This window comes from Limanda limanda, chromosome 15 (genome assembly GCF_963576545.1).
Source record: "Limanda limanda chromosome 15, fLimLim1.1, whole genome shotgun sequence".
Lineage (NCBI taxonomy): Eukaryota > Metazoa > Chordata > Actinopteri > Pleuronectiformes > Pleuronectidae > Limanda > Limanda limanda.
The window spans coordinates 11,743,844-11,771,316 of NC_083650.1; the positions used below are offsets into that span (position 1 = coordinate 11,743,844).

General features: G+C 46.5%; 1 protein-coding gene across 2 annotated transcripts in view; it reads right to left on the reverse strand.

Annotated features, from left to right (window-relative positions):
- slit1a (slit homolog 1a (Drosophila)) overlaps window positions 1–27,473 on the reverse strand; it is an 89,209-nt gene that overhangs the window by 47,446 nt on the left and 14,290 nt on the right. For both annotated transcript variants that reach the window (XM_061087640.1, XM_061087641.1), the window contains exons 3-4: window positions 26,989–27,060; window positions 25,393–25,464 (exon numbers count right to left, since the gene is read on the reverse strand). In XM_061087640.1, coding sequence (XP_060943623.1) covers window positions 25,393–25,464; window positions 26,989–27,060 — 144 coding nt within the window. The remainder of the gene's footprint in view (window positions 1–25,392; window positions 25,465–26,988; window positions 27,061–27,473) is intronic.

A 27,473-nucleotide genomic window follows, 5' to 3' on the forward strand; every position in this document is an offset into this window, starting at 1 on the left:
TCCAAGCCTTTCATTGGGCAGTCAGGCTGAGTGATGGAGCCGGGCTGAGCGGCATCGATCACGACAAACGCTTACAGGCGCTATCAACTGACGGCGGGGGGGGTGCACGATCGCGCCGCTTTGCCCGGTGACACAGGCCTGGCTCCGTCCATCCATCATGCTGATACCTGCTGGACAATGGAGGGAAAGTGTGGGGAGACAAGAGAGAGGAAGAAAAGGAGGGAGGGTGAGAGAAAACACACCTCTCAACGCGTCCATTACCTATCCCCACATTAGCCAGCAGGCTTCGGAAATAATGATCTCCGTCTCCGAGATCGGCCTGGAAATCGTTTTGCAGATCGGAGTCATGTAGTCGAAAGGAAGGAGGCATTTAGGAAGACGACAAAGCCAATCTGGGTGGCTCACACACACACAAACACATTGTGTGGTCCCGCTAAACTACTTATAGATGCCTCTTTGTGAACAGCTGTCTACCTAGAAAGTGGGAAACTGATCCCGGGGATCGGATGACAGCTCTTCCTGGAAGCGCTGGTCTGAGGTCAGTGTTATTGAGCCGCTGTGATGACAGATCCACCACACCTAACCACAGGCAGCTGATACCAGATCAGAGGACTGTCAGGAAGATGCACACAGTCGGGAGCTATTTCAATCAACACGCACACCCAGCACACTTCAGGAAACTTAATGGAGTCCATGCGCTTCGAAGAGATGCGGAGTGAGGACTCTGCTCCGTGGGAAGAAGTGGGAGAATAGAGAAAGAGAGATTTGATGAATGGTGACCAAAATGAACCCCTGCATGGATAAGCTCGTTTCCTCTGCCTCCCTCTGCCCCAGGGACTGGTGTACAGCCTCCTCTATTGTCAGGACTCACTGTAGTCGAGAGTGAAACCTCCCAGTCATTCCGATAGCCGCCATCACACATGGAAAGTATCAGCGCGAGAGGAGAGGAGAGGAGAGGAGAGGAGAGGAGAGGAGAGGAGAGGAGAGGAGAGGAGAGGAGAGGAGAGGAGAGGAGAGGAGAGGAGAGGAGAGGAGAGGAGAGGAGAGGAGGAGAGGAAAGGAGGAGAGGAAAGGACTGAGCCGGAGGGAAGGTGAGCAGGGTAGCTGTGTCCATATTGTTCCTGCTCTCGGTCCAAATCCCTTGGACATCTAAACTTAAAAACTGCCCAGAGGTACTAGCTTTAATATACACGTTCAAGGACATGTGGGCAAAACTCATTATAGGAGGGAGAAAAAAAGCACAATTTCCCCTTTAACTCCTCTTTTTTTTGGGTACACAATTATTACTCTAAATTCATAACCAAGTGCTCTCTTATTACCTCATTACATGTTTAGACAAACAAATATATAGTAAATATATTGTATATGCAGCTTGGGGAAAGTAAGGCCACTTTGCACTGAGTGGGAGATGGAGTCGTCCCACAGGACAGACAAGAGAGAGGTGAATTGATGGAACAATAAAGGCTGCAGGCTCTTCTCCGTGCTACCTTCACTGCCTCCCACCTCTCCATGATGTATGAGGCAGGTGCATTGTGGCTGACGTCAAGTCTACAACTCACCCAGGGCATGCATCACCTTATCTTTAACAGGACACGCTCACATGCAAACAAGTGATCCCTCCGAGGCAACATACATACAGTGCTTTCACTCCCACACACACACACACGCAGGCACGATTTATCTCAACGCGGATGACAGCAATGTAATCAGCAGCAGGTCAGGCCTCTCATCTTCCCGTATCTCTGCAAAATACACAGTGCAGGTGACTGGTGGTAAACTACGACAAGAGCAGCTCCGACACTAACACAAGGTAGAATTTGTGACATGTGCGTCACAGGATACGATAGTCTTGCCACGAGGTCCCCCAAATTTCACCTGTTGAGAGCAATGTTACAAATATCGAAGGGTTATATGATTAAAGATTTAACTATTTTTTTACATTGATTCACTTCCTTCTACAGTAGAAGAATGATAGGACAGTTTACCTAGAAAGGATTGTCGTTCAAACTCCAATAAAAACATATTGCTGTTAACATTTTTGGCAATTTTCTCTTACTACTTTCTTTATTGATTAATAGGCTTAATATTTAATGAATCAACTTATCAATAATTGTTCTATAAAATAGCAAATATTTCTACTGAGGAGTTAAATGCAGAGATTTTGGGGCATTTTTGTGATAACTTTGTTTGCTGATTGACAAAACTGGAAGTCAGTAAACATTTTGTAATAGAAATAACTAAGCTGGATGAAAAGATAAATAATACTGAAGCACATATTTGCATTGTCCGGAACTTGAACCAAAACTATGACGTGTGGCTACTGCAGCTACGTGTGTATGAGGAGCTGGAGGACTGAGTTCCCCAGAGACCAAGGCCTACGATAACCAAAACATATAAAGTGGATACGTACTGCAGAAAACAATAGTTTGAGAATGAAAGAGTTGCTCTTAGATTTGTTAGTCATCCTCCGTGATCAGGAGAACTCAGCGTCTCCATCTGTTCATCCCAGACTCCCTGTTACATAAGTAAAGAGGTAAAGGTTAACCACTGGTCAGCTGGCAAAGTGTGTGTGTGTGTTTGTGAATAGTTTCCTTCTCGTGACAGGTGTGTGTACATGTCAGGGGTCAGTAAAGGCATTCGTGAAGCTATGAATAAATAACTGCAGGGTCTCTGAGACTATGGAAATCTTCATGAATATTACATGAGGCTGTCAGGAAGGAAAACGGCTCTGCTCTCACTCCGGTGTCAGTGTGCACAGACCAACAGAACACAAACACACACAACTTTAAATTCATTTGCTTTTTTTTAACTTTCAGGTTTGAAGTGTTGAACCCGACACTGTGGAATAGAAGAATTGTTTTAAACATTTCACCTTTTTTAAATTTCCAGTGTTGTGATTATATTGTTTTATCTTTTCCATAATTAATCTGGTTGCAACAACTTACATCTTCTCCTTTCTGATCACTCGTGCAGTAGTGATAGTTTTCTTAGATGCAATTCTACTTTTAGCTGATGCCATTCGACGCTGACGTTTTTGTGGAGTCATTTGACCTTCGCAGCTGCAGTTTCAGGGAGAACAAAAGTAAAATGCAATGAATGTAAATCAGAGCCTCTGGGCTTTCATTTTCAGCCTTGCTTTCTATCAGTGCTCCTCATTAACTTCACTGCATAAAGAAAGTCATTCCACAAGAGCTAAAAGCCCCAATACCGCTCAGATTCATTTTCTCGCAGGCAGCAACTGTGTGTGTGTGTGTGTGTGTGTGTGTGTGTGTGTACTCCTAATGATGGGATGGGTCCTCAGCCCAAACTAGAGGTGCGAGGCCAGAAAATGCAGAGGTGCTGGTTGCTAGGAGACGAAAGGTACCCAGCTGGAATTATGACTAAGCCTTGAGGGTAGCGTATCTGTGTGTTCCTGTGTGTGTGTGTTCCTGTGTGTGTGTGTGTGTGTGTGTGTGTGTGTGTGTTTGTGGCAGGGCTGAGGCTGGCAGAGGAATGAGAAGGACAATGGAGTTGTTCCCAGCTGTGCTGCAGTGGGTGGGAGACGTCCTGAGAAAAAGAGCTTAACAATGGACATCAGTGACTGCTCTGGATGTTTGCTCTGCCCTCGACAATGCTCTGGAACACCCGCATCCTCCCACACCGACAGCCCACACACAATATAGGCAGGAGAGTGAAGAGTGAAGCAAAGCGTACAACCGCAGACAAAGACCAACAATTTCTGCTAATGGTTATAAATGATCTGCTACTGTGACCAACTAGACGTTTACAATTATTTCTCATGGCAGACCTCAAAGTGAACAGTTTTCATTGGAACTATTTCTTTGGTAAAAGTAGTTCCAATGAAAATTGTTCACGCTGAGGTCTGTGGAGGATCAAGTGTAACCATGACACTGTTTCTGGAAAAACACATCTCTCTTTTGTCACTCTCTCAATACTTAGCCTTGAACAAATTCAATTTATTTTTTCTTTTCAAACCAAACGAGTGGAACCAAAACTACTTACAAGGTTTGATGCCATGAATGATGGTTTGAAATTACTTTAAGGTTTTGATTCAAGAGTTAGGCTACAGCCATTTAACTATATGTAGTATGTTTCAACTTTAATACCATAATCCTATTTCATCTCCATACTAACGTGCCTGAAAATTCATATTATGTGACGACTCACGTACACTGTGCATGCACATGCAAGATTAAACAGGAAGCATTGTGTTGTTGGTTTCAGAGAGAGCTAGGCTACAAATTAAAATTGCACGAACAATAGCTTGTCTTCTACACATGCAAACAGTTGTGTCATCGTAAAATGCAGAATTTGCACAGCAGCTGTGAGAAAAGACAACAGGGTCAACAACCCTTGTAATTGATTCTCCATGTTGCGTTCTACAACGACGCTGAGGCTAATGCCAATATATTTTTCTTGAATCAGCAAAGTCTGAATCGTGAACGAAAAAGAGCCAAATCAGCAGGCGGTTGTGTCTACATCATCGTTTCCAAACATCTTAGTTTCTGCCCGTCCAGACTAAAAAATTTGACGTGCAAAGAACAAAGTAGTGTGGATGTAGCCTGAGGTTCCTCCGGCCCCTTCAGTTCATTTAATATGTGATATGACCCACTTACATTCCTTTAATTCTTTTTTTTTTCTCGAATTGTCAGATATGGGCTTAATGTGTATTCATTAATGAGTGACCAGCCTGGAGGAGCAGATGTGAGCCGCAGTGCTAAGGAGGTAAAGATGAGGCCTGAAAGGACTGAACGTTTGGGGTTAATGAACCCTTACAGAGGTGCAGCTGTAGGCATGGATTATTAACATGGGGGCCAAACACAACCACACACACACACACACACACACACACACACACACACACACACACACTCAGACAGACAGAGTGCGCTAAAGCATCTCTTTGTCTACCTTCAACTACACTTCATCAATACAAATAACTGAAGTGTATTTCAACATTATCGTTGTAACTCTTCTTGGCAGTGTCTGAAGATAAATATATCCCTGAATGAAGGAAGCAGTCTTTCCCTTTTCTAACACATGGAGTCAAACACAATGGAAGTGAAGCACATCTATCATCATCCACGAGCATTAACGTAAAGACTGATTACTCCCCGGGGCTGCGAGTCGTCTGTTTGGAGTAATGAGTGCATACCAGTACAGTTAGCATACTGTCGCTAGCCAGATGAGGACAATACCTTTAGATGAATTACTGAAACAATGACAGCTATGAGGGATAAGTAGGAAAACAGTGACTTTTGGTTCCACATGTGTGAAAACAATATTGAGGCCATTTGTACAAACATGGCAGTGTGCTTGCTTGTGTAATTGCGTCTCTGACAGCGTGTGTCTCTGTGTGTTCTCCAGAGCATTTTCTGGTTCGTTTTATTGCTATAAGTTCTGCATGGATGCTGATGCATATCCATGGGCCGAGAGCGTGCATATTTGCGGTTGAGTGTGTGTGTGTGTATGTGGGTGTGTGTGTATGTGCATGTATGTTTGAGACTGGTAGCACCAGAGGAGGCTGCGTCTCACAAAGCCGGCCTGGCACCCAGAGGAACCACTGCCAGAGCAGGGGGCATGAAATTAAAACTCACAACCTAGGACAGAGGGACGTGAGGCGGAGAAAAAGTCAGAGGGAGGTGGAGAAGGAGGAGGAGAGAGGGTTGGCGGACGAGAAACAAAGGATAATAAAGATGCAGAGGGGAGGACAGGACACAATGGGCGATATAACATCACCCAAGTCAAATAGGAAACAGAAGAAATGTGCAGATTTGGGTTGCAGGGTGAAAATGTGTTCTGCATTAATGATGCCTGCTGAGATCCCTCTCTATACCATATCTGCACCGGGGGGAAAATATGATCTAACAGAAAGAAAATCGGAAAATCCTACAACTATCCAAAGAAAAAAAGAAACACGAGAAGGAGGTGTTTGGAGAAAAAGTGCTGCTGACCCTCAGAACTTCAAACCATCCATCATCATATGTGCTGACCGGCTGTGTTGCCAGACATACATTTGGTTTGTGTTTCTTGTGATAGCAATAGATCACCCCCCTGGTCTAGACCTAATCAACGACAAGGCAGCTCTGGCACGCATGCACTCACACAAACACACAAACACACACACACACACATGCTGTAGGCCTCTATACCATATTCAACTCTGACCTCCTGAAAGAACAGGAGGCCCCGAGAGGCTATGATGGATATGCCAGACACAAGCAGTGTGTGTCTTAGTGTGTGTAAGTACACACAGTATGCTTACCTGACAGTGCTACATCCTGTGGCTGAACTTGCCATTTATTTTCTTTGGTGTATTTTATTGCTTTAGTGCAAAGTTCCCCCCCAGCTACCCTGCACACTGGTGATGTTTACTGAGAAAATAATACACACATGCACACATACACACGCACGCACATGCGGCTGGGAACAGTCTAGCGGATGTCCTCTCTCCGAGGTTCCTATCTCACCCTAGCCATGACCTTTCACCCCGGCACTGTGAGTCAGGCTGGGAGGGCCCAGAGCGTGACCGATCCATTAGACTCCTCTGACAAGGATGAGGATGACATCTGAACCCCCAGAGGCAGGGGAGGCACGAAGACGATGAACAGAAGGAGGGCTACTAAAACGAGTGGGAGTACACGGGCTGCTGTCCCAAACACTTTCACAATACATTATTGAAAAGACCTTTTTGCTCTGGTATGTAAATTGAGATCTTTGAAGCAAATAGTTACTGTTGATCTCTGCCCTGTGCTTGAGGTTGTACTTCTGGAAAGATGCATCCTTGGTTTGTTTCTTTTATAGCCGACTGCAGGTTGCAGTGATTTTATTAACAAAACTATGTAAGAGAGTAAGTTAAGCCAAATAAATAAGCAGAACGCAAACACGGAGACGAAGCATAAGTCAGAGTTAAAAAACAACTCTGATTCTTGGTTATTGTTTGAAGAACTAAAGTTGATCTCTGAGAACTTGTTTTACTGCCGGTAAGAAAGTGTGAAGTGATCTCCGAGCAATTCAAACTCATCCTGCACCTCTACACATAAACAAGAAGATGCATTCAGCCACAACAGCGTGTGATGCCTTTGCTCGGAGCTGAAAAGAGAGACCTCGGGGAGGATATAAAGGAAGGAACAGGAGCGGCCCTGTGAGGGCGAGAGATGGAGGGAAGGAGGAGGATGGGACTCAAACGATGAGCGAGTGAGAGTGACAACCCTGTCTGGAATGCCTTTGTCTGCATCGGCTAATATTTGCTCTTGGATTTTGCTTTTTCCCCTTCTCTTATTTGCTGTTGACAGAGAGGAATGAAAAGGCAGATAGCCAGCGGGTTACCTAGTAGCAAGACTTTTGTGCGTGTGTGTGTGCACGAGCGAGAGTGTGTGCGTAGCCAGCAGGTTCCCAGGCAGCAGGTGGTGAGCTCAAGCAGAGAGTATGGACGGAGTTCAGGAATCTTGTTTGCTGCTCAAAAGTTGCTGCTACTCTGCAAATTAACCCTGTTTAGAACCACAAACACATGCACCACAACATGTGTGTGAGAGAAAAGGACTATGGACGGAGACCTGCGATGATTCCAGGACCCCCTCCCCTCACTCCCCTCCCCTGCTGAGGAGTCAGGGGTTGCGGCAGCCTGGGTGTCTGCCTGAAGGCCAGGCTCACAGCGGGTCAGTCCCACAGCGGGTGAGTCGTAGCGGCGGCACTTTGATGTCTTTGTGGCGAGACTCCGTGCCTCATGTCCACGCTCATTAACTTTCTCAATGACAGATCAATGTGAGTCTGCAGAAGGCTTTGCTTCCTCAAAATTACAGCCCATTTACCGTCCCGGGTCTGAGTCCGAACTGGCCCTGGCGAAGCTCGGGAAAACAAGCACACAATGCAGCGAGAGAACGGGAGATTGTTCTCTCACGATAGCACCCATTAAACAAGAGCAGCCCCCTCACACGTGCAAAGAGGATATTGCCCACTTAACTCTGGCATCTCGACTTCCTGCGGCTTAGCGCTCGCAGACTGCAGCCACATCTCTTTACATCCTGTAGTTCTCTGTCTAATGATTAGGAGATTACGGCCCCTCTGTCTTTTTTGCACCCTAACGTCAGTCACGCGGACGCAGCCAACCAGAGAGCCGAAAACATGAGAGCAGTTCCGACTTGTCTCTCTCAGCACGACCCGCATTGTCAAGATCGAGCACTTAGCACCTTGAAAACCACCTCTTGAGTCATCCGTGTCTTTTTTATCTCCTGCTCCATCTCATTTGTTGGTTTTGACTGCTCGTCCTTGTTTTTTTCACGGCCCGCTAGTTTGAGTAAAGAGGAGTGAAAGAGAATCTCTATTCGAATCTGTCTGGGAGATAAGGATAGTGCCGTTAACAGAGTCTTACCTCTGATTTGTCACTTCCTCTGTCTGTCATTGGGTGCCAGAATTTGCCAATAAAGTTTGGATAACATGACCGTAGAAAGTTGTGATCTTCGACACGAAAAACTTTTTTTAAGAACTTAAACAAGGCTAAAATGGACCAAGGATTACATATTAAAAAGTTCTTGCTGTGAATACATGTCTTTTTAGGCATCTAACCAAAAAATCCTTTGTCAATCAGGGTGGTGATAAAGTATTATTCATATTTTTAGTAACCAAGGAGTCAAGAGTTTTTCTCAATGTAATAAATAAAATGATCTGAAGGTATCTGAGGAGTTTGACACTAAAGTGACTCTGCAGTAAATAAGAAGCATTGAATTACTTCACATCTTGTGCTGCTGAGGGAAATCCACAGGTTCCTCCCATATGTAACATTGCAATGCCCCCATACACACACACACACACACACACACACACACACACACACACACACACACACACACACACACACAGCCACATAAATATACCCTCAGTAACTCAAGTGTTTATGTACACAAGAGATGCATAGTTCTCACATGGCACTGAATCATTGACACATGAATGTACAAAAGCGTGCACACACACACACACACACACACACACACAAACACACACACACACACACACACACACACACACACACACACACACACACACACACACACACACACACACACACACACACACACACACACACACACACACACACACACACACACTCAGATCATCTGTACTCTAAATATTTAAAAAGACTATTCCTCCGTCTGTAATTAAAACCATTGCAGCATTCCAACGCTGTTTCCCGGGCCATCACCCCATCAACCCACTTCTCTCTCTCTCTTTTAGTCTCGTCTTCCTTCCTCCATTTTGACCTTTGCTTCAGTTGCCTAGAAATGGGACGTTTGAAAATCTTCCAAAAACAATGAGACTGTGGGAATGCTCTGTGCAACAACTGCCCTCTCCTTGACACCCATGAATCCTTCTCTCCTTCTCTTTTTCTCTCTCTTTCTCTCTCTGTCATGAGCGACCCATCACCACCCACCGCCACATCTCCTCTTCACTCGCAGCTCATCTAGAAAAGGCATCGGTTCATTTTACCTTCGGGAGACAAAGTAAAAAGGTCAGGTTTTGTCTGGAAGGTAGGGGCAGCTGTCTCTCCCGAGGAAAAGGTTGTTGCCTTTCCACGGAGAAGTAATGATATGTTAGGACAACCCGCAGAGCAAATACAGGAACTGTGAGTCAGCACCGCACACTGTTTAGTTACAAAAACTCAGGGGCATCTATCGTGCCCGGGCCTGTGGGGATACTGGGGGTAAATCCTCTCCCTGGCCCACTGCTTCCTCCCATTAGAATCTGCCCAAATCCTGCCTTTATCACTGTGTTTGCTCTGCTGAGCTCGCTAATGCTCTCCAGCTTCTCTCACAAGGTAGGTGTTTATATGCGAGTGTGTGTGTGTGTGTTTGCTTTGGCCTGCGCCGTAATGCTTCCCATCCCTTCACCATCAACACGGATGGAATGCAGAGTATAATGCGACAGAGTCCTGAGAGTGGGAACACACACTTCGAGGCTCACAGGACAGACATGTTCCTTGAAAGGAGAGCGACAGTATATTTGTCAGCTCTAGTATCCATAGATGTGGAGTGTGCGTGTGAGTGTGTGTATACGTGTGTGTGTGTGTGTATATGTGTGTGTGTGTGTGTGTGGAGTTGTAAACAAGCGCTTCTCAAGAAATGGAGATGGTCTACGGAGAGCTGCTCTCATTTCAAACATCATTTATTTATCAGCCCCCAGTGTGAGACACACACACAGTCACACAGAGTGACTGAAATTCTGCAGTTTATTCCATCACGCACCAGCGATCAACCTCATTCCCTCACCCTTCTCTTTCCGCCCCCCCCCCTCCCTTCTTCCTTCCTTGAAATCGATGGACTGTTTTGTCACCCAATGTTGTGTTTCGTGCAATATTCATCTGAAGAAAGAAAAGAATAAAAAAGCCCCTCTCACACTCAATGAATTTTCATAAACTCTATTCTGTGCTGATTGGTAAATGAAGCACCACGGGCTTGACACACATGCATGTAGCGGTGAAGCACACACACACACACACACACACACACATGCACACTAACAACCCCATTATCCAAGCTTCAGGCGAGGGCTTTGTTTTGTACCACCGGAATCTGACAGTGATTTATGGAGAAAGGGAGTCACACTACACCCTGATACACACAGCAACACAAAGCAAGGTTACTGGCCCAAACACGGGCACAAAGAGAGGTTACCGCTTCACCCACAAAGCCACACTGACAGCGGTGCACACTGTGGTCCGGGGTCAGCGCCACATCAATGCAGCCCAAACGGATGAATTCAGCCGACCCACTCAAATTAATGCGTTGGCCACTTTCAATAACTTGTTTTGATGAATTCCATGAATATGAATCTCTCTGCTTCCACACTCGATGATTCCTCAATGAGTCTTCCGGAAAAACTGTGTGAGGCACGGACAAAAAAAAGCAAAACCGACTCCCCCGATGTCACACTGGGCCCAAGTGTGTGTGTATGCCATTTACCGGAGTCATTTTCTGCTGCATTACCACTGCGGTTTTGACTGTATGGTGAACCCTGCAAGGCCAGACACACCCTTCCAGCGCAGGTATGCCCTCCACACTGCCAGGCGTTCTTCTGTTTCCTTCTGTGTGGGCATGTTAGAGCCTCTTTATATGTGCTATCGGTAACAGCTCAGGTGAGGACACCGCATTCCTCCTGATTCATTATGAGCGTTGCAAACACAACGCAGCGATTTAGCTGGTAAGTGGCAACAATCTCAGCTCCGTGCTTGGTTTTTGGAAAGCAGACACACAAACACACACAAGCACACACTGCAGGAGGACAACTACTTCCTGAGGAAATTATTTTTTCTACCCAGCAGTCACAGAGCTTTTCTACATTGCGTTGCGAAATCTGTTCTGGGTGCTTGTTTGTTGCAACTCACGCTTTGAGTGGCAGAAGTAGGATGAACGGGTGGCCTGTGTCGTGTTTAGAAGTTGTATAAAAGAAACAAAACACTGATGACTCACAGACACACAACACTGACAGTGAGTCATCCTTTAATGAAGCTTAATTTGGGGGATAAATAACACTCGTTGCTGGTTTTGCTCAAAGGGCTCAGGGATGCACCACAGAGTGGAATGATATCAGCGAACAGACCTCACAGTCACACAAACTAGGAGCAGACTATACAATATATACTATACTGCAGAAGCACAAAAAGAGAGAGAGGTGGGATGGAGAGAGGAAAAGAGGAGAGAATGGGTCACATTTGAATAAAAGTTCTGCCTCTAAAAATGTCCCTCTCCGATTTGCTCATTTCACAACTCGAACGCTCTTGATGAGTACTTCAGCTTCGGCCACAGTAGTATAGGTTAGTGTGTGTTTGCGTGTGCGTGTGTGCATGTGTATCGTAGGTTCATGAAAGCCACTCCAGGGCCCTCCAAGGCCGGCCAGCCACGGCCAGCTTGACGATTGAGGATCGGAATTCAGGAGGGCGGTTAACAAAGAGGCTCTCCCCTGGTGTGTGTTTTACAGAATGAGAGAGAGAGAGAGAAGGAGAGTGGCACAGAGAGGAGAGCGAGAGAGAGAGCAAGAGAGAGAGAGAGAGAGAGAGAGAGAGAGAGAGAGAGAGAGAGAGAGAGAGAGAGAGAGAGAGAGGAGAGAGAGAGAGAGAGAGAGAGAGAGAGAGAGAGAGAGAGATGCTGAGAGATGAAAGCCAGAGCAGGTGTGGGCGCCTGAAACTGTATTGACAACTCAGACACACTGGTCCATTCAGCGCTGTGTAATTGCTTGTTTCTTTAATTTCCTCTTTAGAGCAATAAGGCAGCGCTTGTGTTTCACATTAATTATGTTTTCTGGGATCCCCTCTCCGCACCTCCCCCCCGCTGTTGACTGACAGCTCGGCTGCCTCCTGGCCCAGCCTGGCTTTGGGGAGTGGGTGACTGAATAGGCTAATAAATGGCGAAGGAGGGGTTGGTCACACCCCACCCCATTGTACCGGTGCTGTCACGCCTGACCCTTAACCAAACACACACACGCACACACGCACCCACACACACACACACCAACTTCGATGGCTACCCATGCGTGCACACATCCTTGTACGTGGTAGCACACACACACACACCTTCACATCACCTCTGTCAGCCCTGACCCCAAACCAAATACCCAGGCTCCCCCCTGTCTCCAAGGTGACCAAATGAGGCCCCAGCTATCGCCTAGCAACCGGGGAACAATGAGCTCCAAGGAGACGGAATGGCTTGAGCAAAGGGCAGGCTATTCTCTGGAGATGGAGGGAGGGATGGAGGGATGGGAGCCGAGGTGGGAGGAGAGGAGGGGATGAGGGGTGATGGGAATGGTGTTAGGACACATCTTTAACCGTGTCACAAAGGGGAAGCCTGCCTGGGAAACAAGGCTGTGCTTCTCTAACCCCGCTGGACGTCTCTGTTTCGACCCGGCTCCGCTCAGCTCACTCTCACAACTTGAAAAGAGGAAAAAAAGAAGAAGCAAAACAATCTGACCTCTACCTTTTTTTTGCTTTTTTCTATCCCAGCCTCTCCTCCTGCATCTGCACAGTGTGAGGGGAGGCCAGAAATGAAGGCCAGGAAATGGCAGAAGCAGGGGGAAATAAAACATTACGTAATCAGCCCTTTCCGCAGAGACGTCTGTCAAAATATCTTTGTTGTGCTGCGCAGACTTTCACAGGACTGACAACATTATGTCAACTCCTGCATTTTTCCAACATTCAGCCAAGGGAGCTTGTAACAGATTGCATCGCTGACGCCGACGTCCCAAAGCGTTGACTTCACTCCGGCTGTGAGAGAAACTTCAGCTCTCCATGCACCTTGGAGGAGCGAGGGTGTTAACACAAACCGTCTTTCAGCTTTCTATATTCAGACTCACAGGTAGGAAGGTGAATGAGGGTGAGATTGCCGTGGGGCCAAATACAGCATAACAACACTCTGCCAATCCAGTCTCCATAGAAACTATTAGGAGCTAAACTATAAAAAGACAAACACAAACCCGCCAAGATAACTGGCTCATGCAGAAATGATTTCACTGAGGTTTTCATCACATCTTTCCGGCTTCTTTTGAAGTTTCTCACAGTACAAACAACTTCTGTTTTTTCAGATCCTAAAATCGACACTCCGATACACTCTGGAGACTCAGGACATTGAACGGACTCATTTATGGGAAAGCGGCAAAGGAAGAGAGGAAATGGAGAGGGGATCAAATAAGTAAAATGAGGAAGTGTGGACGGCTGTCTGGAACTAGCTCGTCCATGTGAAAACTCTTTGTTAGGCATGATTAGCCTCCTCTTTCTTACAACAACTTCATGAAGTGGAACCTGGGCATTACCCTTCTGCTTCTAGTCTGTAACACACACACACACACACACACACATTGCTCCGACAGTACAAGCAATTTTGTGATGTCACTCTGGCCTTTGTGATATTGTAAAGGGAATTCTCGCTACTTCCAGACAGGTAACTAAATACTAAATAGATTTTTGTGATAATATAATGAGTTGCCCCTAAACACGCAACAAAACGTTGCTCAGTGATGAGTGGTCTCATTCACAGCGTAGAGGTAATCCCTGTCTGTCGGCTTAATTAAGGTGTCAGGGGGAGGGAGCAATAATGGTGTGTGGCTAGGCATTACGGATTAATAGACACACACACACACACCCATACACCCATACGCATATATTGGTTCTTTAAGATTTAACTGGGGTGGGCACGCAGGATTAAAGGAGTGGCTATGCTGCCTACGGGTGGAGTCCAATCAAAGAGCATCAGACTTTGTTCAAACACTCCTCTGTTGCTCTCTCTCTTTGTCCCTGGACTTATTCAGATGGCAAATTTATGAAGTGTTGACCGACTCAGAGAGCGAGCGGAGAGCTGTAATAGAAAATGTTGTATAGGTTTAAATGTTTGGGTGATTTCTTGCCCGTCCTGCTTAAAGCATCTGACCCTCTGTGGCCTGTAAATATCAGGAAAGGTCTCTGGGATAATGTATGGGACAGAGGAATGCTTTAACCTACACACACTAATAAAGATTTCTTTGACCGCATTGTGTGTCTGGGCCGCGAAAACCTTTGACTTCATGGGAACCTGTCTGTATCTCCTGATCTAGGTCTCTGGGTTGACCTACTACTCATCTATTCCACCCGCCACATCCAGCGCTGGTAAAAATCCACTCCACTAACACCAGCACCAACAACACCCCCCCCTCCAGCCATCGGCTTGATCTCCACATGAAAGGGCCTGCAAGCTCATTACCACAGCCTGGGGCTCATCAGGGCTTCCAGTCCCAGGGCCTTTTATAAGCCAGGGAGGATGGAGAAATTCAGCCAGGAGGGAAGAGGCATGGAAAGAGATCTCATATAGGGCTTGCCATTCAGGCGGCCAGGTGTTAAAGATACAGATAAGACTCGGGGAGGAAGCAATAGAGAGGGAGGAAAGGGAAGCGATAAGGAAGGTAGGACAAGGTAGATGACAGAGAGGAAGTGAGGTACAGGAAAAGGGGCCGTGGGGATGATGGAGGGAAAATGGGGGAGAGATGACAGAGGGAGGAGGCTTTTTACTCCTATCTCTGTGCAGTGTTTCATCCTCCATATAGGGCCCCAGTGTCACACAGGCCTCCTCTGGCAGAGTCCAGCTTTGAAGTGATAATGGGGCTTTTGGCTAATGCTCCACTGCAGGTGCCCCTGGCTCCCTCTCTGTCTCCCAGCACGGTCCACATAGATGAGAAGAGATGAAAACCCTTTCAAAGTCCACAGATGAGGCCAATCTTTCTTCTCCCTTTCCTCTTTTTCTTTCTTTCTCTTAATCTGTCAACCTCACTTACTCCATCCCACCACCATTTACTGCTTCCCTGGCACTGTCCGTCACTTTCAGGTACTTCTATTGCCCTTTGGCTCATTCTACACTCTTTCCACTCCTCTCATTCTCTGTCTATTTACATGATTGAATTACGGCACTTCACTGGATTTAGAGGGAAGAAAAATTTAACCGATCTGAAAAACAAATATTAAGTTAACGAGAATAAATCAACTTTCTGAGCTGTATAAATAGAATAAAACATAGCGTCTCTATATTTAGTATTCTTCGCCTGCCTCACCTTCATTTCATCCTATTTGCTTTCCAGCTGTGCCTGCTCTATCGCTTGGTGACTCCCTCCTTCTCAATCAATACTCAATGTCTCTCACCTCCTCTTCCCTCCCTCTGAGGTGTCAGATTGGTGTGACTGCAGACCCAGCTCCATTTATAATGCACAACAGGTAAACACATACACACAAACACACACACATACACACACACACACACACACACACACACACAAACAGTTTACTAGATCCAGCTTCATGTCAGATGTTACACTCATTTCTGGAAGCATTTTTTGGTTGGGGTAAATATGAAAGCCAGGATGCATGTGTTTGTCTATCTGTGTGTGTGTGTGTGTGTGTGTGTGTGTGTGTGTGTGTGTGTGTGTGTGTGTGTGTACTTCAAGTCAAAACAGCAGGAAGGGGGAATCGATTCCATCCCCCTGCGATTTCCTGTTATACTGTATACAAAGCTAAGGAGGAAAAAAAGGAAAGTAACCCCCTGCACGCAACAACATACTGTTTCTCACCGAAAAATATCTCTGCATGTCGGCTCACACACACACACTGGAGCTAATGAGATCACTGCTACATGCTGTGATACCAGCAGGAGAGTATTGTGAAAGGAACCCAATATTGGACACAGATAGACATTTGTTCTAGAATCCATTTTTTTCCCCCTGTTTGCTTTGCTCACGGGCTCCGCATGCACGGCTCAATATGTCTTTATACAGGAATGTGGGCAGTCCACAGACCATAGCAGATAAGTGTCTTTTGTTTATTGAGAAGGTGGGATGGTTGAGGAGAGGGAGCAGGGCAAAGAGGCAGAGGAGAGAAGCTTCTGGTGACGTTCAACATGTACAAAAGTTGTAATAGATGAGTGTTTAAAGCTCGTTTTCCAGGTGCTGCGCCTGTTTTCTGGCCCTCACTAGTCACTCTGAGTGTGTTTACATGCACACATAACTCATTACTCTGAATAACCCGATATGTGTAAACAGGTTGATTTAAGTGTTTACATGAGTCAGGGTATGGCTGTTTATTTGAAAGTCAATATAACGTCTGGCCGGGTGTCTGGTGGTCAATAGAAAGGTTTCAAAAAGGGACCACAGATGGATTTTGTCAGTGTTTGTTGACACTTGAAACTTATTCTGCTTTAAATGTGATGCACTGCAAACCAGGGTTTTAGAGATTGATAATATTTGTGTTAATACTTTCTTCTGTTTGATCTGAGCTTTTTTGGGGGGCCTACCAGAAGTTGTTTAAAAGTTATACTGAAGAAAATAATATATTATACACTTTAAGAAGCCTACTATTATAAGAATTAACGAGGAAAAGTAAAAACTCTAAATGTATTTGTCAGCAACAGACCCATTTACAAACTCATTAAAGCGATCGTGAAACTGGGGAAACATTGTTAACAGCACTGGCTCTTACATAAAAAAAACTCCCTAATGATGAATTGAGGTAGTATCTTTTATAAACTGAGTTTACAACACTGTTATGAATGGTCTATATTATTGTCGGAAGATTGAAGTCTTTCCCTACCTTGTTTACTCCAGACATTTGGACTCAACAGTTTAGTCTGAACCAAAATAACAAGTGTGAAAGGTGCCTCAGGCAAGAGTCGCACCGACAGAACAATATTTAGTCCGACTGAAAGAGGTGGTTTCAGTCCAGATGGATCTGAGCCCTGGTTTGGTTTCTTTGCAGTTAAAAAACACTTTTCAGGGATATTTAGGACTTTCTGACAAATTGCATGAAGTTGAACACTAAACAAGAAAAGAAGAAAAAGAAGCGGCAGCGGCTCGTAGGATTGCTTGCTGTCTTCGCCTCCAACAAAATGATGTTTGAACGACTAGAACATTGATTTAGCTGGTGATAAAACCATAAAGATGTTAGAGAGGCAACAGAACTAGAACGAAGTGAACCGGTTCATTAACGTTCTTCATTCAAACGGAACAACAGCTTTTTTTTCTAAGCAATTACCTCAAAACTGTTAGCAAATACAAGAGCCAAATTGAAACACGCCAACATCAAACACACAGCCGTCTACAAGCTAATCAATGTCAAGTACGAGGAGACGCCACCCACGGAGGTGAAGACAGGACATAATTCATACCAGAGTATTTCGACCCACGATTATCTGGTGAGTTTTAACATGACAGGTGCATAAATCTGAATGGTGCCTTGAATTTGTCATGACTGTAATTAATCTAAATGGCGTCAGTGATATATAGTATAATGCATGGAAGCTTGCTAGAACAACCACACACCACAACTATCAATTAGCCGTTCTGCTGGAGGTGGATGGAGTAGGCAGCACGCAGCTGCAGAAAGAAAAAAGTTGCCTCATTCGCTTTATCAAGCAAGATTTTCTGAGCTTAGAATCAAAGTTTGCATCTTTCACAATTAGCCTGCACCCTAATATCAACAACCTGGAGGCAAACGAGGCATTGTCATTACACTCAGTCACCAAGTTTTAAAGTTCAGCTGCAGCTCTGCAGCCTGCGGAGTGTCAAATACAAAAGGCCTTGAGGTGTGCTGAGTATAAAGCCCCAGAAATGGACCTGCTCACCACAGACAGGGAGGAGACAAAGCCCAGAGTTCTCTCTCTCACACACACACACACACACACACACAGAGAGAAATTTAGCCATGGGGGAAGAGGAAGGAGTTCAACCAAAGACTCCTTCCAGAGGATAAAGGGATGTGTCTAAAGCTCATAATTACAGACGCACACACAACTAAAAATCCAAAAATCTCTTTCCATCCATTACGCCACACTTTTCCCATGCAAATGGATCAGACCTCGTTCAGCAAATATGAGGCTCTTTGTTAACCATTTCGCCTCCAAGCTCTTCCTTTCTCCGTGTCTTTTGCTCGCTCAGAAAATGTAAACAGCCCGAGTCCGAGACCTGCAGAGCATTAGCCGCTGCAAGTCAACAGGAGGTTGGCAAAGTGTGTGCGCGGTGGCATTCGTGAGATTGCATGTGTGTGTGCTGAGGCATAATTTGCTGTTTGTTTGTTCTTTTTAAATCTCAGAATCAGGGACAGAGCCCGAGGCCACAGATAGGGCTGAAGCAACCATTTAGAGTCCACGTGTGGGTTTGCTGTGCAACACACGCGCCTGTGTGGGACGTTTCCTGCTTCCTCCTGCTCGGGAGGATGTTGGGAAGGGTTTTCGATCCAGCTCTCCCCCCCGCCGCCCCGCCCACACGATGGGAGGCTGTGTTTGGGTCTGCTTGGGCTCTTTCCAACACAGAGCTCCAGAGTCTCACATCCAGACCCTTACAGCTCATAACTCGAGATTACACTCACACACACACACACAGTCGTGTTCCTGCTAAGCCTCTCGCACACGACACAACCTCATGATGATGCCGAGCAGATAGCATCGATGGAAACCCCAGATCATAATCCAAAACCGTGAGGAGATGGACAGATGTGCTGAGTGAGGGAAACACCTATGGCAGGGAGATTGCACTCTATTATGGCCGTGATGAATGAGCTGGGTTTCTCATTCTGATAGCTGCCCACATGCTCTAGCTGTTTAACTATACGCAGCCATCATGAACACACACATATCTATTGAGCTTCACACACACGCACACAAGCAGGACAACCCAACTAGCACTGTGCAGGTTGTCCCTGGCTGGGACTGCTGCATTCCACAAGACCCTGCTTCCAGATTCCAAGGAGTAAAGTGTACGTATGTGTGTTTGCACGTGCACATGTGTGTGTGTGTGTGTGAGGACATAAGGGCGGCCTTTTCTCCCGTGTGTCAGTTCCAATCTGGCGAGAGGCAGCCGTCACAGAGCCTGACTGTCGGCAGCGGCACAGAAAGGAGGAGGAGGAGGAGGAGGAGGAGGAGGAGGAGGAGGAGGAGGAGGAGGAGGAGGAGGAGGCCTCCGTCTTCGGCGGCCCCGCGACTGAAATCCCTGTGTGTGTATACTCATGACGGATTTAGATCGCACTGTGATGTCTTATTCATGCTGTATCAATTCATAATGACCAGGCCAGTCCCCGATGTGAAGACGTGCATGGGCCCACACACACACACACACAAGTTTGCGCACATGTGTACGATGGGGACGGTCATTGCAGAAGAAGTTGTGTGCAAGTGTGTGTGTGTGTGTGTGTGTGTGCATACTTGTGCGTTTATTTAGAGCATCCGAGCTGGTATGTGCGGGTATGTAGAGCAGTGTGTACCAGACGCTGGACACATCCACAAAACAGTACTGATGTCCCAGCGCTTTAGTGTGAATATTTAACAAGCCTCAATCCATCTGTTCAATTATTCATGAGGACGGACACAGAATCGTTAGTAAATATAAACACCGCCTTTTCTCCCCCCCCGCTTCCGCCGCGTCCTCGCTCCTCGTCTTTTGCACCTCAGACCATCTCACCCGCTCGTCTTTCTTCACTTTCCACCTCTTTTTTATGTCCTCCCTTTCTTCTCCTTCACCACCATTGTGCTGTGGCTGTGAATATTTCAGATGGCGGAGTGGTTTTTAAATTACCCCCTTTTGGCTTCCGCTCTCCTCACATGGTTCGGTCTGCAGTTCTCTCTCACACACAGTCCGACTCGTAAAGAAAACAGTGACAAGCCATAAAAGCCACTTTTACCAGCTGACAAGGACAGGGGCAGGAAGAGGGGCAGGGGCAAGGAGCTGAGGCCTGCCTGGTGGGGTTGGGTTGGCGGCCAGGTCAGGTATTTCCAACTCCTGCCAAAAATTGGAGCCTCAGCCCTACATCTAGAAAGTTTAGGATTTAAAGAACGGTCTTTTTTTCAGAATATGACGATAATGAATGAATAGAATTAAGTTTTAACGAGATGTTGCTGTTACATTTTCAGTATTGTGAGCACAAATCTCTGAGTCGTACATTATGGGGTTTTGTTCTTATCTGTATCAAAGAGCATGGTATTTCAGTTTCAGAGCAGGAGGTGATATCACGTTAAGATTTTGTAATGCTCTCACTCAAAACCTGTCTCTTGCACTCTAGTAGACCCTAGTGCCTAGATTTGCTTTGCTTGTGCTCAAACTGTGAGCTTGCGCTCAGATATTTTGTGGCTTGAACAGATTTCCTGCACTCCAGCTTCAGCTCTTCTCCACATGCTTTTTGTTGGACGTTTCATGCACTCACAGAAGCAGCATGAGATGAACTGAAGCTGGAGATTCAGTTTAAGAACAAGCAGAGCTAAGTTAAGCACAATTGGGGCTATTTGAGTGCAAGCACAGGGTTCTAGGTAAAAGCATTATTAAATCTGAACATGAAATTAAAAACTGAAAGACCAGGAAAAATCTTGTATAAAGATGCGGAAAAAGCATGCACAGCACAATACTTGGAAAAATGAAACCAAAACCAATTGTAAGGGTAGAAACCGCTCGTGGTGAGTAAAGCAGTCTCTCATGCTCGCAGGTATTTTATTCTCACTGCCCACTAAAGTTCCCCTCACTCACTGAACTCTTTGCTGTCAGTGTTTACTTAGTGTCAGATCAACCACAGTCAAGAAATCAGAATGTCTGCCATGGAAGAGAAACCTCCTGATGAAGACGGGTTGCCATGGGGACCGCTGCCAAGCGGGGGCCCAAACGGTCCTCAGAGAGAGAGAGAGAGAGAGAGAGGGTGGGGGAGAGAGAGAGTGAGAGAGAGAGAGCTAGAGAAAGAGAGAGAGACCTAGCACGTCGAGGCAGGTCATTCATCAGCAGAGACAAAGGGAAGGAAACGACAAGACCAGCTTGGACCATTAAAAGCCTGCCAGCCACACACACACACACACACACACACAAACAGACACACATCAGTCTTTCATGCAGTCATACACAAAAAGTCAAAGGTTGCAAGAGTTAACTTTCTCACTTTGCGACACAAACAGCCTCGGAACACCACATCGAGTTTACGAGCCAATCAATCCGCAGCATATGAAAAGAAGAAAATACTGTATTTTGAACAAGTGGGAAAACGGTGACAGCAAGATGATTCATAGGTTTAATGATAGTGCATGTTATTTATTCTCGAATAATTCTTTCTTCTCCTTCTTCCACCGAGCTACCGTTCCCTAAGCATCAACCGATCAACAAACAGAAAGCAGCGTCTCGCCAACACAAGCACACAGAGGAGGCAGCTCCGCATCAACACATAGATGAGGCCGCTCTTTTATCTCCAGTCAAAGCCAGAGAAAGAACCCAATCCCTTGTGTACGCCTGCCATCCTCACATTAGCACACAGAGATGTAATTATAGTGTTTTTCTCTGTGTGTTTGAGTCTCATTAGAGTTATTTACATTTTCTCCCTTGTGTGTGTTCGTGTGTGTGTGTGTGTGTGTGTGTGTGTGTGTGTGTGTGCATGTGCATCTATGTTCCCCCCTACCAGCATATCATGGTGTGTGTTCAAAGTTTGTGTACGTCAGGAGAGAGCCGTTGTCAAGCAATAACTCAAGATTATAAGATGGAAAAAATGCATCTCGAAGAAGTATGAGACATCCCCCCCCCTCTGCCATACTGTGCCAGGCATTCCTCGGCTCCCCTGTAGAGCAGGTACCACCACGCCCTCCCCTCCTCCCTTACCCCCCCCCCCTTACCTCCCGGGGAGTCACACAAGGGAAGACCTCTCTCCTCACCGTCCCCTCCCTCACCCCACCGCGTCATGCTGCACATTAGCCGTTAATGAAAGAAACACCCCTTCGAAACGAGCCCGTGCAGTCGCCAGCGTTTTGTTTGTGGCAGCAACAAGCAAGACGGTCATCAAAAAAAAAACAGGACACCCCTTCGCCCCGCCCCCCCAACCCTGAGCCCAAACCAGATGCTATTCCCCCGGGGGCCAGCCATCAGGCTAACTGCTTAGCACTCCTCCAACTTGAGCTCACCTATATATCCCCCTAAGGTTTTTTTTTTTTAAGGTTTTTTTTTTTCCGCCATCCTGCTGTCCTTCCTTCCTCCTGCTCCCCCACAGCGAAAAGACACTAATTACAGACATGGATGAGTAGATTACAGATCTGAAGCGCAGTGGAACTGGAATGAGGAGAAGTCAAGGGTGGTGGGCTGGGGGGGGTGGGGGGGGGGCAACAGGTCGTTAACAGTGATGAATGCAAGTCTATTTTCACTGTTATTGTTCACGGATGTTTCCGCGCCGCGCCTCTCACCTCCGCACCGCCGTTCCCATACCTTTCTCGTCAGGGGCCATCCATCACCGGCAACTAACTCTAACCATCTCTAATCATCCCTAATCAATTCCAATTATCTCTCCTCTGCCCCTCATGCATCAGTGTCGCTGATATCTCTCGGGCTTGGGAAGCGGTGGAGATAAAGAGGTCGGCTCTCACGGCACACACTTGCACTACCTCACTTCTCCATTAAGATCGGGACATTTTTCAAACCAACTTAAAAGTCAAACAGTAATGACATGTGATTATGAATTTGTTCGTTCTTTGAGGAGAAAATTATGGCATTTTTTAAAAATCTACGTTCCGCTAAAACCTCTCTGTCTTCCCTTTGTAGTTTAAACTCATTACCCCGTTAACTTGATGACTGCTTGGGAGTCAAGTCTTTAAAACTCCCCACAAAACGGCAGTTCACTGCTCATTTCACTGACAGCCTTTTATTAACCCTGCTAGCTTTTTCTCTAAAGTTTAATGAGAGCAACGATCTCATCTCCCAACGTCCTTCTCTCTCCGTTTGTCCTCTCAGCGGGACGTCTAAGACAAACAGCCACTTTGTTATACAAGCTTTTCCTCAAACACTCACTCTGGAACGAGAAAGAGAAACAAAGAAAGAAAGAAAGAAAGAGTGGAGTTGAAGAAAGAGAGCGAGAGAGAACGCGAGAGACGGAGAGTGAAATAAATACAGAAAAAGAGAAGTGGGACAATTAATCCTGTGTCTATGAGAAGGGAAACCATCTGGGTTTGTGCTCAACCTGAGGGCAGTGGGCTTTCACATTAACCCCTCTTGTTAAGATCATAAAGGCAGACACTAACAAGCCCCAGTGTGCACTGTGAGCAAGTGCAAAGACACACACACACTAACACACACACACTCACACAAATCCATACACAACCATGGACTCTCTCACTCCTTCACTCTCGCTCTCCGCCGTCCTCAGACACACAAACGCAGATATGAAATAGCGGGCGAAAGTCGTCCCCTGGGAGCCCGAGAACCTTTTAAGTCCATTAAAAGCTGCTGGAGGGAGCGAGACCAGGCTGTAACCTAACCACGTCCGGCTGGAACCAGAACTTCTGCTGTGACCCAGACACACCGCGCTCAGGTCTTAAAGAAACACGTCAGGAAAGTGGTCTTCCACCGCTGCTACTGATTCCACACTTTCTCGACCTCATTTTTAACAAGCAAGAGGTCTTTCATTAATGACCCAAACATAGGCCCCATAAAAATGGTATTCTTTTCAATTGCACGGCCCTGGATGGTACATTTGTTTTAACTGTGAAAAGAATGTGCGCCACTAGCACACCTGAAAAGCGCCAAGGTCGATTACGGCGCTCTTTTATCCAGGCTAGGGATAAAGAACAAATGAGTTTATACACAGACACATAGTGAATCGATTAAGCCACGTTAAACAAAGTCTCCTTCTCCAGAACGTGGCAGGAAAGCGGGTGCTAGGTTTAGAATAATGAGCATGAAGCTAGATTGGATGAAGCAGGGGAGCTGTGCTAGCACAATCCTCTGGCTGCTGGCAGAGCTCGCCGCTCCAGATGGACTAATCACGCCTGTTCAAGGCCATCCACTGGTCTGGAAGGCCTCGGTCGGCTCTGCGTCTGCTCCAGCCAGACAGACAACCCAGCGCTGCTCAGTGTTAGCCAGACACAAGTAGGGCAGCCTTGCCCCCAGAAGGGTACCGCTTTGCCCCCATAATGATCGGCGACGTGGGGAGATAGTTGCCAGGAAGTGACAGATAGATTCAAGATGGTGTTAAACATCAAACGCGAGATGAACGGATGGCGGGCTGAGGCTGGGGATCATGGGTTAGCAGCATCGCTCTGTGGATAGAAGGGAGGGAAATGATTTTTCCATGTCCCACTGTTTCATTATTCCCAGATGCTTCAGGTAATCTGAACTGAAATAATGGGAGCTGGAATGATCAGCCAGCAACAGGGACACTGATTATTCTGAAGCAGTGGGGAAAAAAAAAACACTGAGCCTTGTTGCAGATGGGAATAAAAGTTGAACATTACTGTGGGACCGTCTCGCTGTATGGGGTGCACGAGTGTAAGGATGCGTGGGTGGGTGGCAGCATGGGATAGGCCTTAACAAGCGGAAACCAAGTGAGGACTGCGACGACACATTTCATTCATAGGACGGAGGTATTTGAGTCCATTGGCAAAGGGGGCTTTGGGACATCTCCAGTGACATAAAACGACCTCATTAGGTGACACAGACGTTCTTTCACCTGGAACAGAGTTTAAGGTCTAGTGTGTCCCTGAGTTCAAGTCCCGGTGTCACACCAACTCCCTGTCAACAGCGGATTCTCTCGCAGAGAAACTGCAGGCGACCTGGCATGGCGGCCCCACAATGTGCAAGTAACTTTCCACTCGGCCAGTTTATTAAGTCTCACACACAGACAGTGCAGTGGAAATCACAGGGTACGGTCACCTAATAAGTCTGAATGTGAACGAGGTCTGATCACCTTCCAGCAAATGTAATCGAATCTAAACTGTCCTTTAGTTTTGTTTAAACCAAAAGCCAACTTATTTCAAACTTTGTTAGTTGTGCACAATACATCATAGCAAAAACAGTGGCTTGCGTAATAAAGAAAAGATAGAAAGATGACAGATAGATGGAGTGTTTGCTCATAGAAAAGAGAAAGTGAGTCACTGAAATAAAAAAAAGTGAACTTACAGTCGAGACAGGGCAGGGTTCTTCTGAAACAGCAACTCAGGAAGCTGCTGCAGTTGATTACGGTTTAGTCGCCTGCGGCAGGGAAAACATGATCAACCAGTGAGTTTGTGTGTGTGTGTGTGTGTGTGTATGTGTATGCATGTGTGCCCTTGAGTGTGTAGGCTGTGAATAATATCTGCTAGCTGCCGTGGAATCGGCTTAGCCACAGGCTATTGTGTTTCAGTGTGCTCTGAATGTCACATAAATATCCAACTGAAAGTTCAGGGGGAATTAAACTGCTAGTAGGAGACAGCGCTGTAAATTATCTCCGCACAGTTACATTAGAATGCCGCGCCTTCACTGCTGTCCCCACTTTCCCAGAGAAATGGAACAGCAACAGCATTCTCTGTTTAAACAAATGAATTAAATACGCCACTTATGTGAACATGACCAGATTTTTATCTGAGGGAAAACCATCAAAACAAGATGTTCCCAAATAAAATTAAAGAAACCAAAGAAATGGACGAGCCCATTCGAGCCCAAGGAAGCCCTGACAGGAATGGTGGCTGGCAACCGACTCCGTGTCAAACAACTAACGTCCAAGACTGGCAGGCTTTATGCAAATACAACAATTAAGTCAATGAGGAACAGACTGTTGCTAATCTGTTGGAAACCACAACTCTCTTCCCTGTGAATGGCCCGTTGGAGTGAATGCAGCGGCTGTGGCACAGAGAGGCTACAAATCTGTAAGGCAGGCCGCGGCCATGCCTGTAGACACATTGAGACAGATGTTGGGACCGGTGCCACTTACAGTATACACCGAGAAGAGCACTTGGCCAGCTGAGGTGGAGATTTAGTGCTTAATGGGCATTAATGGTCTGCCGCTGCTCCGTTCACACTCAGCTGTACCTGCTGGTGGGTTAGTGGCTTTGAAACATCAGAGGAACGAGCCTCCACATTGGTCTGGCACATGGATTCGTCTACCCAATGTTTGGGCTCGACTGAATACGGAGGAGGGAAGGCGAGTTGTACACGGCCTCAGGGTTTGGTAATGTAAATTGTTAATGTGGGTTTCAGATCGGGGGAAAGTCTTTTATAAGTTAACCGCTATGTGTGCATGACAGCGTGTATCCATAAAATCATCTGCTGTGCAGGTTTCCATGCGGGTAGCACTATTGATTTGCTAATGAGCCGGTTTGAGGTGTGGTTGGTCGACTGTGTTTGTCTGTGTGTTTTCTCAGCCTGTTTACAAGCTGCGAGGGAGGCCTGGTGCTGTCCAGATGAGCCGGGGTCTGCGGCGGCTGGGGGAGGCCCTCTTTAAGCCCACAAATCCCATTGAGGGCATTCCTGTCAGGCAAAGCTAATAAAAAAAAAATACTCCCGAGCCTATACGCCGTGCCCCTCTCTGCAACACTCCGACCACAATGGAATGACAGGGAAGTGCCTCACACTTGATACACCATTTACGGTCAGTTCCCCCTGGTAGGCTCATCATTACACACAACCAATAGACGAACTGAGCACAGATCGGTGGAGGGGGTCGAGATTGTCAAGAGTTCAAGTTTAGAGAAGAAATCAAAAAATGTGCTGTTTCTGGTCACGCTGGGTGGTACTCACAGTCTCTCCAGCTCCTTCATGTCATCAAAGGCCCCGCGCTCTATCACAGTAATCTGATTCTCCATCAGTTGCCTGCAAAGAGAGAGAGAGAGAGGGAGGACGGAAACAGAGGCTTAGAAACGACATGATACAGTGCGGCTTTGACTTTTCAAGTAGATGGTCACTCAGGCTTTGACAAAGTGCAGGGGGGGGCTCGGGTTTGGGTGGCGAGACGTCTTGCAGTATGTATATTCAAGCTGCATGGAGTTTATTCAACGTCTCTCTCTCTCTCTCTCTCTCTCTCTCTCTCTCTCTCTCTCTCTCTCTCTCTCTCTCTCTCTAACACACACTCTCACACAGGGGGCAGTGGTGTGGACTGAGGGCACAGTGTGGAATCTTGGCAAAGGAAGCAGGAATAGCGGCCAGGAAAGTTTCCAAGGTGGCTCAGGAGCCGGGGGTCCGGGCTCTGGTGTGGTCCACCGGGTGCAGCGGTTGGGTGGAGATGA